Source organism: Corvus cornix, chromosome 5 (genome assembly GCF_000738735.6).
Source record: "Corvus cornix cornix isolate S_Up_H32 chromosome 5, ASM73873v5, whole genome shotgun sequence".
Taxonomy (NCBI): Eukaryota; Metazoa; Chordata; class Aves; order Passeriformes; family Corvidae; genus Corvus; species Corvus cornix.
This window is the reverse complement of record NC_046335.1, coordinates 38,970,387-38,982,651: the sequence shown is the minus strand read 5'-3', so window position 1 is coordinate 38,982,651 and position 12,265 is coordinate 38,970,387. Positions and strand designations below refer to the sequence as shown.

General features: G+C 37.5%; 1 protein-coding gene across 12 annotated transcripts in view; it reads left to right on the top strand.

Moving 5' to 3' along the window:
* Nucleotides 1–12,265, top strand: part of PHF21A (PHD finger protein 21A) — a 135,289-nt gene that overhangs the window by 107,785 nt on the left and 15,239 nt on the right. For 10 of the 12 annotated variants that reach the window (XM_039552370.1, XM_039552365.1, XM_039552369.1 and 7 more), the window contains 6 exons: nucleotides 1,054–1,350; nucleotides 3,059–3,157; nucleotides 4,237–4,288; nucleotides 5,103–5,182; nucleotides 5,629–5,689; nucleotides 8,068–8,231. In XM_039552370.1, coding sequence (XP_039408304.1) covers nucleotides 1,054–1,350; nucleotides 3,059–3,157; nucleotides 4,237–4,288; nucleotides 5,103–5,182; nucleotides 5,629–5,689; nucleotides 8,068–8,231 — 753 coding nt within the window. Of the gene's footprint in view, nucleotides 1–1,053; nucleotides 1,351–3,058; nucleotides 3,158–4,236; nucleotides 4,289–5,102; nucleotides 5,183–5,628; nucleotides 5,690–7,980; nucleotides 8,004–8,067; nucleotides 8,232–12,265 lie in introns of all 12 variants that reach the window. The other 2 variants (XM_039552372.1, XM_039552373.1) reach the window with 1 other exon arrangement.

Sequence of the window (12,265 nt, the reverse complement as noted above, 5' to 3'; positions counted from 1 at the left end):
CTCTGTTTTCAGGTGAGTAATAAAACTTGTGGTTTACTTTTTTCTTCATGGTTTGGGAAGGACAGAGATTGCTTCTTTATGTAACAAAAAAAATATCTTGGATGAACTACTTAATTTGTAGGAAATAAATGGTGCTGTGAATAAAAGTCTAAATCTTTTGGAAAGTGAGAAAGGAAAGTGAAGGCTGGTATCTGATTAAGATTTGGGTATGGTGAGATCTGTTGGAATGTGACCTAGTTTTTCATGGTAAAATGCTTTATGGAGTATTAAAGGCAGATAGGACAATAGGAATCAAGGAAAAGAAAAGCTTTATTTTTAAAGTAATGTGCTTTACTTCTTTACTCTGTAATGATATTATAAGGCCATTGTTGAATACAAACTTAACAATGGGGACAAGAAATAAGGAGGTATTGGTGATGGAGTTTTGGAAGATTCTTGTGGCTCTTTTCTTTCTTGTGAAATAAGAGAAATGACTGCATTTACCTGTACCTTCATCACTTTCAGTAAGGGATTAATATATAATCTTGTCACTTTTTTGGCTTATCAAGATTGGTTGTGCAGGTATCTAAATAACATATAGAGTTGACAAAAATAACAGGTATTGGCTGAAAAAAACAATTACTTGTTTCAGGGCACAGTCAACTGTTCATAACTTCTTGGAGGTTCATTACAAAGCCCTGAAACACTTTTAACATGAGCACCTCAGCTGTACCTGTAAATATTACATGGGTTTTTTGGCTTGTAAAACCAAGATGTTAATTTAGATACAGTAAGGCATTTGGCAATAAACATTCAGTATAAGTGTCTGTGTATCCAAATACCATTTCAGGGACAGTGACTATATATGCAAATGTTATGGATGGGTTTTATGTAAGTAGGCTTGAAAATGTGGTGCTTTTTTCTCTTAACATACTTAAGACAGTATGCTAAAATTACATTATCTAAAAAAAATCAAGCAGCCTCCTTCAGATTATACAGGATGAATTGAAAGACTTAGTAAAAAGTTGATCTGAAATACTGACATACAAATTTATCTTTCTTTTATTTTTGTAGGTTCGACCTAAACCGGTTGCCCAAAATAACATTCCTATTGCCCCTGCACCTCCTCCAATGCTTGCAGCTCCTCAGCTTATTCAGAGGCCTGTGATGCTGACAACAAAGTTCACACCCACCTCTTTACCCAACTCCCAGAACTCCATACATCCAGTTCGTGTAGTTAACGGGCAGACAGCAACCATAGCCAAAACTTTCCCTATGGCACAGCTCACCAGCATCGTGATAGCAGCACCGGGTACCAGGCTTGCTGGACCTCAGACTGTACAGATCAGCAAACCAAACATTGAAAAACAGGTACAGATGAAGTGTCTACTAATGCAAGATACTGGGTTTATTGCTTTACTGTGCAGGTTTGGAGAGAACGACAACCAGGGAGAAGTTTTCAGTGGATGCTGGAGATATTCATGTTCCAATGGCAGTACAAATTATGGAATGACTTGCAGCTCTTGGGATAGAAGTTACCATTGCCTCTAATATGGGCCATTGGCACCTTTTTCTCCTGCTTCAGTGTTTTTATGCTCCCTCTACTGTTTAAATGTCAGTAGTTCATAAGCGGGCTACGTGCAGGGTTTGACTAGTATCTTGGAGAACAAGTACAAGCTGAAATCCATCTTCATATCAAGCCCTTTTGTTTTTCAAAGGGTGGTTATGTGAAAGGCAAAAATTGCACAAAATTCTAGGGATATTTAATAGGATAAATGGAGCCATTTCTTCCGTGATCCCTTGATCTTGCGATCTTGTGATTGGAGGCAAAATAGTCTCACTCAGCTTCTGAAGTCTGATAGTTCCCTGTGTCTAAATTGGATTGAATGAACAGAAAGGAGACCCTCAGAAGCAGAGAATTCTGTATATTTAGTTTTAAAGTCTCTCTCCAGAAAATCCTTCTGTAAAATAAATTTACCTAAGTCAGCGTGGATTGCAACTGAGAGTCCTTGCCAGTCCATTCAAGTAAAGCAATAATCTGATTCACTTTTAACTCTTTTGTGTATTGTATATTAGTAATAGTGTAACGCTGTATACTATGTTACATACTATAATACATAATATTGATGTAATTTTTATAGATGATAGTAGTATATCTGTCATTTATAACTCTTTCCTAGACTAATGTGCCTTCTTTCTGCTTTTGAAATACTTATGGAGACTATGAAAATCATGTGCATGAAAGATGTGCTCGTGCTCAGTTCTGCTTGTGAAGTGTCAAGAGTAGGTTCTTGCATACCTCGGGGCTGTTCCACAAGTTACTCAGCAATGTGTGCCCTTTTCATGTGATTTGAAGTTGTACTTCTACAATACTCGACTTTTGATGCCTGTTCCTTTTGATGTCAGCAATATTCATTTGCTCTTGAATAATTACTGGCAACTACAGAAAAACGTAGAAGAATGGTGATGGTTTAATAATACATGAATTTTCTGTATAGTTTCTCCATATCATAAAAGGAAAAGTTTGTCTCTCTGTAGCTTACCTCACTCAGTTTATAGCCTCAACATCCATGCTATAGGCTGAGGAATTTCATGCAGAAGATTTATGACTTGAGAAAAGAAAAAGCTTCAGAAATATCTGAGATTGAGGGATTCAGAGAGACAGTTTCTGAGCCATTCATAATTCTATGAAATACGAAGACTGAGGAGTGAGAAGTACAAAATGTGCCATGCAGAATGGTTTCTAGGTGGAAGTCTTGATGGGATGAGTTTTCTTGAAGTGTCTATTATTCCCAGGCGTTTTGGTGATTTGAGGATGATGATTTGAGTTAACTCTTGAAATCACTGTTATATCTCGTGGGCTGTGTGGGTAATGGATTGGTGACAAGGCTGTTTCGTTCTTTGTTAAATGAAAATACCTTATTTAACATTCTTCTCACATCAGATTCCTCAATTAAGTACACTTCCAGCTCTAAACATTTTTTCTTCTGTATCTGTGAAAGTATTTGTTTTGCTTTAATAGTCAAAGTAAAAAAAGTCATTCTTATCACTGAATGAGAGAAACACTGCTTTCTTTCAGACTATTAAACCACATGTGGAAACAGAAGAGAAGCAAACAGAAAGTCGTACAGTTACTCCACCTGCTGCACCGAAGCCAAAACGAGAAGAAAATCCACAGGTACCAGAACATATCCAGAGCTTTCTTTTAAGAAAAGAAAAGGACACTGTCCTTCAGAAAATATTTTGTTCCCTCAAGACTTCTTACCTTAACATTCCATATGTTCCTGTTGGACAGCAGTAGTTGATAAGGGTACAGAATACGAAATCTAAATACATATAGTGCATTGCGTTTTTCAGTTCTGGAATACATTTGGCTTCTGATAGTTCTTTTGTAAGTTAGAAGATCATAGTTTCTCTGTGACACTTCCTTCAAAGAGGGGTTCAGATTACAGTGTTGATTGCCATTCCTTTGCGATTTTAGACTCTGGAGTTATTCTCAAAGCTGAAGAAATGTTTGTTTTGCTTTATAAAATATTTGTACTCTGGTGAGCAGGATGGAAAGAGTCACATATATTCACATTCTGCTCATGTTTTAGTCCAGTTTAGTTTGGGGTGAAAGAGAGGTCTGAATGGCCATTTCTTAAAGCGTTTCTGCCATGAAGAGCTTTGGAACTGATTACAGCTAAATGCTCTGCTACATTTGTTTCTGTAGATGGATTCAAATTGACTGTTGTGTGAGCTCTAACTGTTGTCAGTTATACAACAAAATTCTGATTTTTACATGTCTCTGCATTTCCTGCATTAAAATTGGAATCCTCTAAGAAAGCCATAGCCCTTAGCAAATAGCAAGTCTAAGCTAGAGTTGGCTCCTTGTACTTCACAATAGATGGAGAATGATCTTAAACTAGCAATATTTTTCTGGCAATTGAATGTGTTGGTATTTTCTAATAGTCAGTTCAGTGCTGGAATGGAAGTAAAGAAACTGCTCTCTTGTTCCCAGCTCTGCCAACTATGTGATCATGAGCAATGGGCATTTTCCAGTATCTCAGTCTAGGTTCCCATCTAGAAAATGGGACTCTTGTCTATCCTCTTTCAAGAAGTTTGACATACATGAATGAAAAGTGATTTATAGAAGCAAAGCATTACTAAAAATTTTTTTGGTGCTTAGTTACTGATCAATTGCCTTTAAAGGGCCTAAATGACGTAACTCATCCTAACAGTTGTACTTTCCATGATCTTTTTTCTCTCCCCTCACAGAAACTTGCCTTCATGGTGTCTCTGGGACTAGTTACTCATGACCACCTGGAAGGTAGGAAAAATGTCTTAGGTTGGTTCTTGAACTCCTGATTTCATGGTCTTTCTGAATTGGAAATAGGGTTCCAACATATTTCTTGTATTAAATGCAGTATTTTCTTGCACAGTAGCACCTTTGGGATGTCTGTACTCTTGGTCTAACTTAATATGTTGTGCATACTTTTTTGTTCCTCTTATGACATTGAAACAAAGCAGTTATTTATGCAACAGAGAGCAGAGGATGGGAAGAAAGTGTATGCTCTGATGGTAGGAAAGAAATCTGTGGCAATACCAATGCCTTCTGGACAACCCCTGTACCTGCAAAGATACACCATGGATAATTTTACTGTAACCTATGTCTAGATTTTTTCATTTATTTCATTATTTCATGGGGCCGTAATTTGTAATGAATGAGTTAATGGATTATAATTTGATTTATAATTTAAACTTCTAATCCCATATATTGAAAGACAGCCTATCATTTCAATGGCTTGCATATTCCTGTACGGTATTTTTAAGTATCAGCAAGGTTACCAGAGGCTTGTTTTTAGATCCCAGTTATACTTACCATGAGTTTAAAATGTCTTAGTCATGGACTACTCGGTGAGAAGAAGGCAATCATTTCATTAGTTACTTGAGCACTGTATTTGTATTCCTTGTCAGCTCTTATTTTTCAAACCTTCAGTAGTTATAACACAGTTGCTTATACTGGGAATGACTAGTGTTCTGTAGGAATCTTTACAGCTCTTCTCACGTGCAAACTGAATTCTGAGGACTTTATATATTTCTGAGATCCGTTGTTTTCTAACCTGAATGTTTTATTTCGCAAGAAATCCAAAGTAAGCGACAAGAGAGGAAAAGAAGAACAACAGCAAATCCAGTGTACAGTGGAGCCGTTTTTGAGCCTGAGGTATTAATATTTTGCTGGGGGATGCTGGTATTCCTATTCTGATCTTGACTGTCTTTCTAATATCTTGCTACCTTCTAAGCTTTCTGAGTTGTAACTTGAAAGGCAAGCTATCATTTATAGTTCAAAAAGCCATTGCAATGACATGACCCTCAGATTTTTAAATAGTAAATACACTGGGGTGTTCTTCTAGTACTCACGTCTTTTTCTGCCTTCTCCTTTCTAAAGCTGACGTCAAATGGCAGTGTGTGTTGGTCAGCTTATGTATCAGCCTGAAGCAGTTCGGATGTCAGAAGCAGTGTAAAAAAGCTAACCTTTCTGAAGGTGTGCTTCAGAAAACACAAAAGCCAGTAATCTCACTTAGTGCTTACTGTGCTGTTCCTCAGCTACTTCATGCAGTTATTGCCAGAAATGTTCCCCAACAGAAACTGTTCCATTCTTCCCTGCAGCGCAAGAAGAGTACAGTGACGTACCTGAACAGCACAATGCATCCCGGGACACGTAAAAGAGGTGAGGTATACCCAGACCATCTCCCCGCCCAATGCCTCTTCTTCCACATTGCATTTGTAGTCCCCATGTTGATTTGAAGAGCAAAACAAGAAGGACTCTACAGTACTTCATTTGCCCAGTAAATTTCCATGGTAGGCAAAGACCATGACTTCTAGGGATTAGCATAGCAAGTTCTATAAGGCAGCTCAATGTTTCGTTTCAGTTTCATTCTCAAAAAAAACCAAACAAAAACCACCCAATTTGCTAGATATTCACTAGAAATGTAAGATGTTTGAACATCGTTTGGTGATATGAAGCTGCTGTGAAGACCCCCTTGTTAATAACTAGATTGTATTGTTACTGTCAAGAAGACAGTGGTTATGGAAAAAGCATCTGTGCCCTGAATAGGAGAGGAAACTTAGTGTCACAAAAGCCTTGTTCCCCACTGGGAGTAGTGATGGGTCCTTCAAAAGAACTTACCTTGAGCGAGAAAAGCTATTGTGCTCATACTAAGCACTTTAACTGCAACCACAGTGCCACTTGTCCTAAAATGAGAGATGATCTTATGCACTATTATTCAGAAGAAATCCTTCTGTAGAACAAGTAAAATTTTAAGGCTTAGATTATGGTGAAGCAGAAGAGCATGGGGAAAATGTGATGCCATTATTTGTACATGGCATTGACCACACCTATCTGACAATCTTTACCTGATTTTTGATGATTTTCTGCAGTCCTTAAAGACTCCTAATACCTTTTCTGTTCCTAAGTTTTCTGTCTAAAAAAAGTAATCAATCAGATTAAAAATAAACCTGTCCCACCTAGCACTGACCAGTTCCACTATCTTTTGGGGGTTTTGGCTGCAAGATGAACTATTAATTTGTCATGTTCTCTTCTTGATACATGTTTTCAGTCCTCTGCAGCTATGCTGTTTTTAAATAAAAGACATGTCTCTACTGCTATCCCCTAAGAACATTAAATGCATTTTTAAAAATTATATTATGTAGATTTTAAATAGGGTTTTTGCATTTACTCTGTGGATAAGTAAATGTTCCTTCTGCTAGTAATGATTTCTTAATTTTATTTTAGACCTTATTGTGAACAATTACTGTATCAATGAAAATGATTGCATGCATTTGTACTTGATACTCTCTTAGCCTGTTTTTGCAACTGACTATTATACTTTCTGGTTTTTTCCTCACACCCTGTTGTGAGCCTTTACATTGCATCAGCACCAAATTACTAGCACATGTTTTCAATTGACAAAAGATTTGAAAGTATACATTTTTTTGGTAATTTAATACAGCAGTATATTGAGTGAAAAGCTTTTGTAAGCATGTGCCCTTGAGAGCTTTAGTTTAATTATAGATGGTGCTGAACATGTCAGAAATTTCACCCATGGACATCACTAGCAGAAATCCATTTCCAAGGACATACTTAGTTCTGGAACATATCCAGACCTTAAATGCAAGGTTTAGCATGTTAATAGGTATAGACTGACAATCTGTAAACATAAGTTCTAGGGAATTATTCCTAGATCCTAACTCCTTTATGTTTACATATCCATAAATTACCCTGGAGAAGGAAGGCAGAAATGATGATTGCATATTGGGTTTTTTGCTGTCTTGCTTTGCATTCATAATTTTATAAGAATTGTTATGAAGACATTTTGCACATCTGCTAATCTAAAGCAGTATCTAGGAACTGTGCATAATCACACGTACTTGGCTGAGAAAGTCTAAGAAAGAGCACAGAATTTGGAGTGGGTTACAGTAGAAGACCAGTGGTAGGTTAAAACTGATAGTAGTTATGGGTCAGACAACAATTAGGTAGCCTAATTTTAAAAATGTACCAGTAGGGTGGAAAGTGCTGATCTGTGAACTAACAGGTTTAAAAAATGGGAAGAAAAGCAGGGGGGTGGTGAGTGTTGGCCTCTGATAAAGGACTTAACCTTTGTGTAGATTTATGCTGGCACTAGAAAGATAGGGAGGTGTGGGATAACAGCAGAAAGGATTTAATAGTAGTTATTGTAGCTTCTGTGGAGCTTTGATGCCAACATGTTTTCCCTAAAAACTGAATAGCCTCGTTTGTAGGAGTAGCACCTGTCCCCATGCTGCTTTTTTGGGAATGATTCTTTGACTCTCTACAGAGCTTATTTCTATTTCCTTCTGAAATACATCTTTTAAATGTTCTTTCCTTGCAAAATTCTACTTAAAGATTTCTAAAAAATGTTTAAATCTTTGCTTCTGTCCTTCCACTTGTAACTTTTATATTAACTTCCTCTCTGTGCTACATCATTTCCTTTTTCACGCTAGCCAATGAGGACCACTGGCCAAAGGTATGTAAGATCATTTTTCCTTTCTTTTTTTTTTTCGTTTGTGTTCCCTGTTGTTAATATGTAGGTCGTCCACCTAAATACAACACGGTGTTGGGGTTCGGGGCTTTGGCCCCCACGTCCCCTCTGTCCAGTTATCCTGACTCCCCTGAAAATGAAAAGACAGAGACCACATTTACTTTTCCCGCAGCTGTTCAGCCTGTGTCCCTGCCTAGCCCCAGCTCCACAGACGTAAGTAACTCTTGGGGAGGGGGTTACTTTTAGAAAGTTATGCAAAACAGACACAAGGAAAATCATTGCAGATTTTGTTTCTTTAATCTCATTCATCATTTGTCCTGATTCAGTGCAGCGAAACAGTCCAGCATTTTTTAAACACTGTTCCCTTTTTCCTCCTGCACCTATGTTGTTATCCTGTAGAGATTTTATTTATAACTCCTCCAGTGGATTGAAACATTGGGAGGCACCAGGCATGCTAGATGAGCTCATTTCCTTTGTGTAGTGTCTGAGATCTTGTCTGACTGAATCGAATCTGTCATCCATGAAAAAGGGCCGGGGGGTGGCGGGAGGGGAAGAGGAGAATGAAAAGTATTAGTTACAGGCCATAATAACAAAAAGTTGTGTTTCTGTAATGAGAGAAGGATGGAAACTGCTTCGTCATGCAGAACAGTCAGGAGCAGCATTTGCAGCACTGATTTGGCAGAAAGTGTGTTGTGACTCTTCGGTGGGGGTAAAACAGTTCTCAGGAGCTGGAGTGTACTTTCATTTAAGTGCTTGCTTTTTAAAGACTGGTATTTACAGGGCACAGCTTAAGAATCAAAAGGTGCTTGCTTATGCTACAAACTCCTTCAGCAGTCCTTCTTTTAGAAAAGACATTGTCACATATACTTGAAGCCCCACCATTTGAAATGGCCTTTAAGGAAAAGTTGGTTGTTTCATTTTCATCTGTATAGTTGCACCACTATGAGAACATAGACTGAGAGACCAACTGACCACATAGAACAGGGAATAGAAGCCAGTTCCTTGCCACTGTATTTGTTCTGCAGAGGTAACAGGAATAGAAGTAGTACAAGTGTGTGTCTGAAGCACTGAAATAAATAGATGCAATTCTGATACCCAGGGAATATGCATGTGGAATCACAAGGTTCTCTTTTATATAATCATTTTTGAGAGCAGGATAGCACTTAACTGCAAAAACCCTTTCCTGATGGCTTAATGAATGGGACTGTGGGACAGCCCCTCATGGATAAGGTGGGACAGCTCCATCTTTGGGGACTTTTAAAAATAAGCAGTACAGATAACTTGCAAATATGCTGAAGAGCACATATTTTACATTGGCCCCAAGAGAAGGACTGGATAATGTGGTGGGGGTCTTTTCCATCTCTGATGTGTGTATACTGCTGAGTCTTCTTCTACTGTGTAAGAGCTCTCAAAAGAGCACGATGAGTTGTTGCCCTATTTTCTGCAGTGCCTGATGGCAGCAAGCTAAATCAAGAATAAATTTCTGTACCATTCAAATCTAGTTCTGAATGCCCTTAATTTTCTGAATTAGGATTGTATTAAGGCCTAGGTTCTGGATTGCTTTAATATACATTAATTAATGAAAATTGAAGCGATTTAAAGGAGACAATGGAAGATTACCTAACAGGTAACAAACATTCTGTTTTACCTGAACATACCATAATACAGAACAGTAACATTCTTTCCCCTATAAAATCATATATAAATCCCTTTTAACATTTCCAGACAAAGCATTTTGTTTACGCATATGCGACAGAACTAATATTTTTAAAGAGCTTGATTTTTCTAAAGAATTTTATACCAAAGTCACATTCAACACATATTCACTTTCAATTGGGCTAATTTGGTAGAATTTTCAGAAATACTTGGTATTGAATTCCATTTAATATAAAATACGTGTGAAAGTAGAAAATATATTTCAAAGTGCTCATAAATTTTTTAAAATTTAAAATAAACTATGAAACAAAATCTGAATCTTCAGAGACAGCAAAATATCAGAAAAGAGGTAAATATCTGTTCTTCATCACATCTTATAGTTCTTGCTAATTGTAAAGAAAGGAATGGTTTCCAGTCACCATCATAAGATGGAAGGTGTTCTTCTTTTAATATGTTTTCATAAGATTGCTGTATAAGCTTGTGCACTCACATCCCTTTTTTGTAATTTGGTTTTCTCTATTTATATATTTGTCATGCTGCATGCTTTTCCTGTCTGAGTTTTGAGAACTTAGCAATACTTGTAAAATCTTTAACATCCTTGGCTGGAAAACTGCAATACAGTGCTGGAAAAGTACTCTGTACTTAAACAGCAGTAGTACGAGTCATGCTGGTGGTGAAGACAAAGAGGAGGATTAGTTCTTTGACATTTAAGGACCTTGCAACTCAAATCAATGGAGAATACAGTATCCACTGAAATGCTCAGGCCACAGTTTATGCCAGGTGCTACCATTGAGGACAGCTATCCTGCCTGTCACCAGCAGTCTTTTCTCATCCCTTAAATGCCTCATGTGTCCTGTGTTGTTTCAGCACAGACATATCTGAGGCCATGTAGTGATCTGCATCGGGGAACTGACATAGCTAAAAATTCTTAGTCTTAGCCAGGATCACGCCCTAATCCAGTTAATTTTATAGACACAAATATTCTTGTGCCAGCTTCATGCAGGGTGAAATGAATAGGCATACAGAGAAATCAGGAGAAATCAGGATCACTTCTTTTGGCAGTGAGGCCAGACCATGTCATGTTGAAGAATGTCTACACTGTTAGTAGATGATGTGAATATAGAAAAGTCTCTTTATTCTAGATAGGACAGAAAATGTTTTCTGTAGTTACAGACTCTGATTTGGAACTTTTGAACACTTAAAAAGGAAAACACAAGTGCATGCCTAAGGAAAGGGCTATTTCAGAAGTCTCAATTAAAATAATTGAGCAGTTCATCAGACAGATAAAGAAAAAAACTGCAGCTTTGCCTATCTTTAAAATGTTTTTGCATTAAGGGTCTAATTCCTATAGGCTTTTGACATCAGGCACAGTGGACCAGAACAGCCTTCTTGAATTTCTCCTGAAGTGTTACTCTCTGAATGACAGGGAGAAATTTTGAAAGGAGGATGAAGCAGAAACTTAAGATGGTTTTGGTGATAACGATGGAGGGGTAGAAAGTAGGACTAGAACCTGGAAAAAGGAAGGAAATAATGCAGTAGGCAGGATTGAATAAAACCTCTTTTTTTTCTCTCTCTCACCTTTTTTTTTCTTCTATTCGGCAATTGTCTATGAGCCGCTTGGTTATGTGTGGTTCTCCCTCATGCAGTAGTGGCATATTCACCTGGAAGATGGCAATTGCCTTTGAAGGTCAATTACTCAGCAGTAAAAATTGTGCAACAATCTCCATTTTAGTGATGATTCAAGTCTTTGGTCACAAAATGCCTTTTTTATTAGTAAACACATCAAAACAGTGTTTCAATTGAGAGGAGCATTGTAGAACATTCAGATTGCAAAGTAAAGCCTATAAAAGTTAGGAAATGCCAGAATTAGTATTGCTTCTGATAATTTAATTCACTTACATCATACACTATGATCATCTTTATTTATATGGTCATGAACAATTCCTGTTGCAGAATATTTAGTTTTCCCATGTTATTCCAGTGAAATGTACATATAAGTATAGATATTACATACCCAAGCACAAAATACATTTGATACTGTATTATTCAGTTCTGTTGCCTAAAGCCAGGCCCTGCTGCTCTAGACACTTTATCAAAATAAAGAAAACTGTTAGCTGTCCAGAAAGCTTAAATTTATTTTCCTGGTCCCTTGTGAAGAGGAAGTAGAGCAGAAAGTGACATTAAATCACCTTTTATGGTATCTGTTCTGAAATTATTCTTCAGTCACTTCAGCCTGTAGCATGTCAGAGCAGCCTCAGTGAGCTCTGCTCTAGCCTAAGTTGGCTGTCTGTAGCCTACACAAAGCTGCTTCAGAAACTTAGGTTAAGTGGGGTGCATGTCACAACACCAAATCCAGCCCCCCCTTAATGCATATATTTATTAACTAAATAATAGTAAGACCTGGGGCATTTCTTTGGAATCAAACACTGGCTGGGATTTTTATAAAGATGGTTGTTAATGCTGAGAAAATGCCCTGAATTTTGCATTACCAAAAATAGAACTGTGAAATTTGTGCATGTGTGTTGTCATCTCCATGCATTCAGCTACACTGCACACTGGTCACCTGTATCACTACAGACTTTGCAGTATTC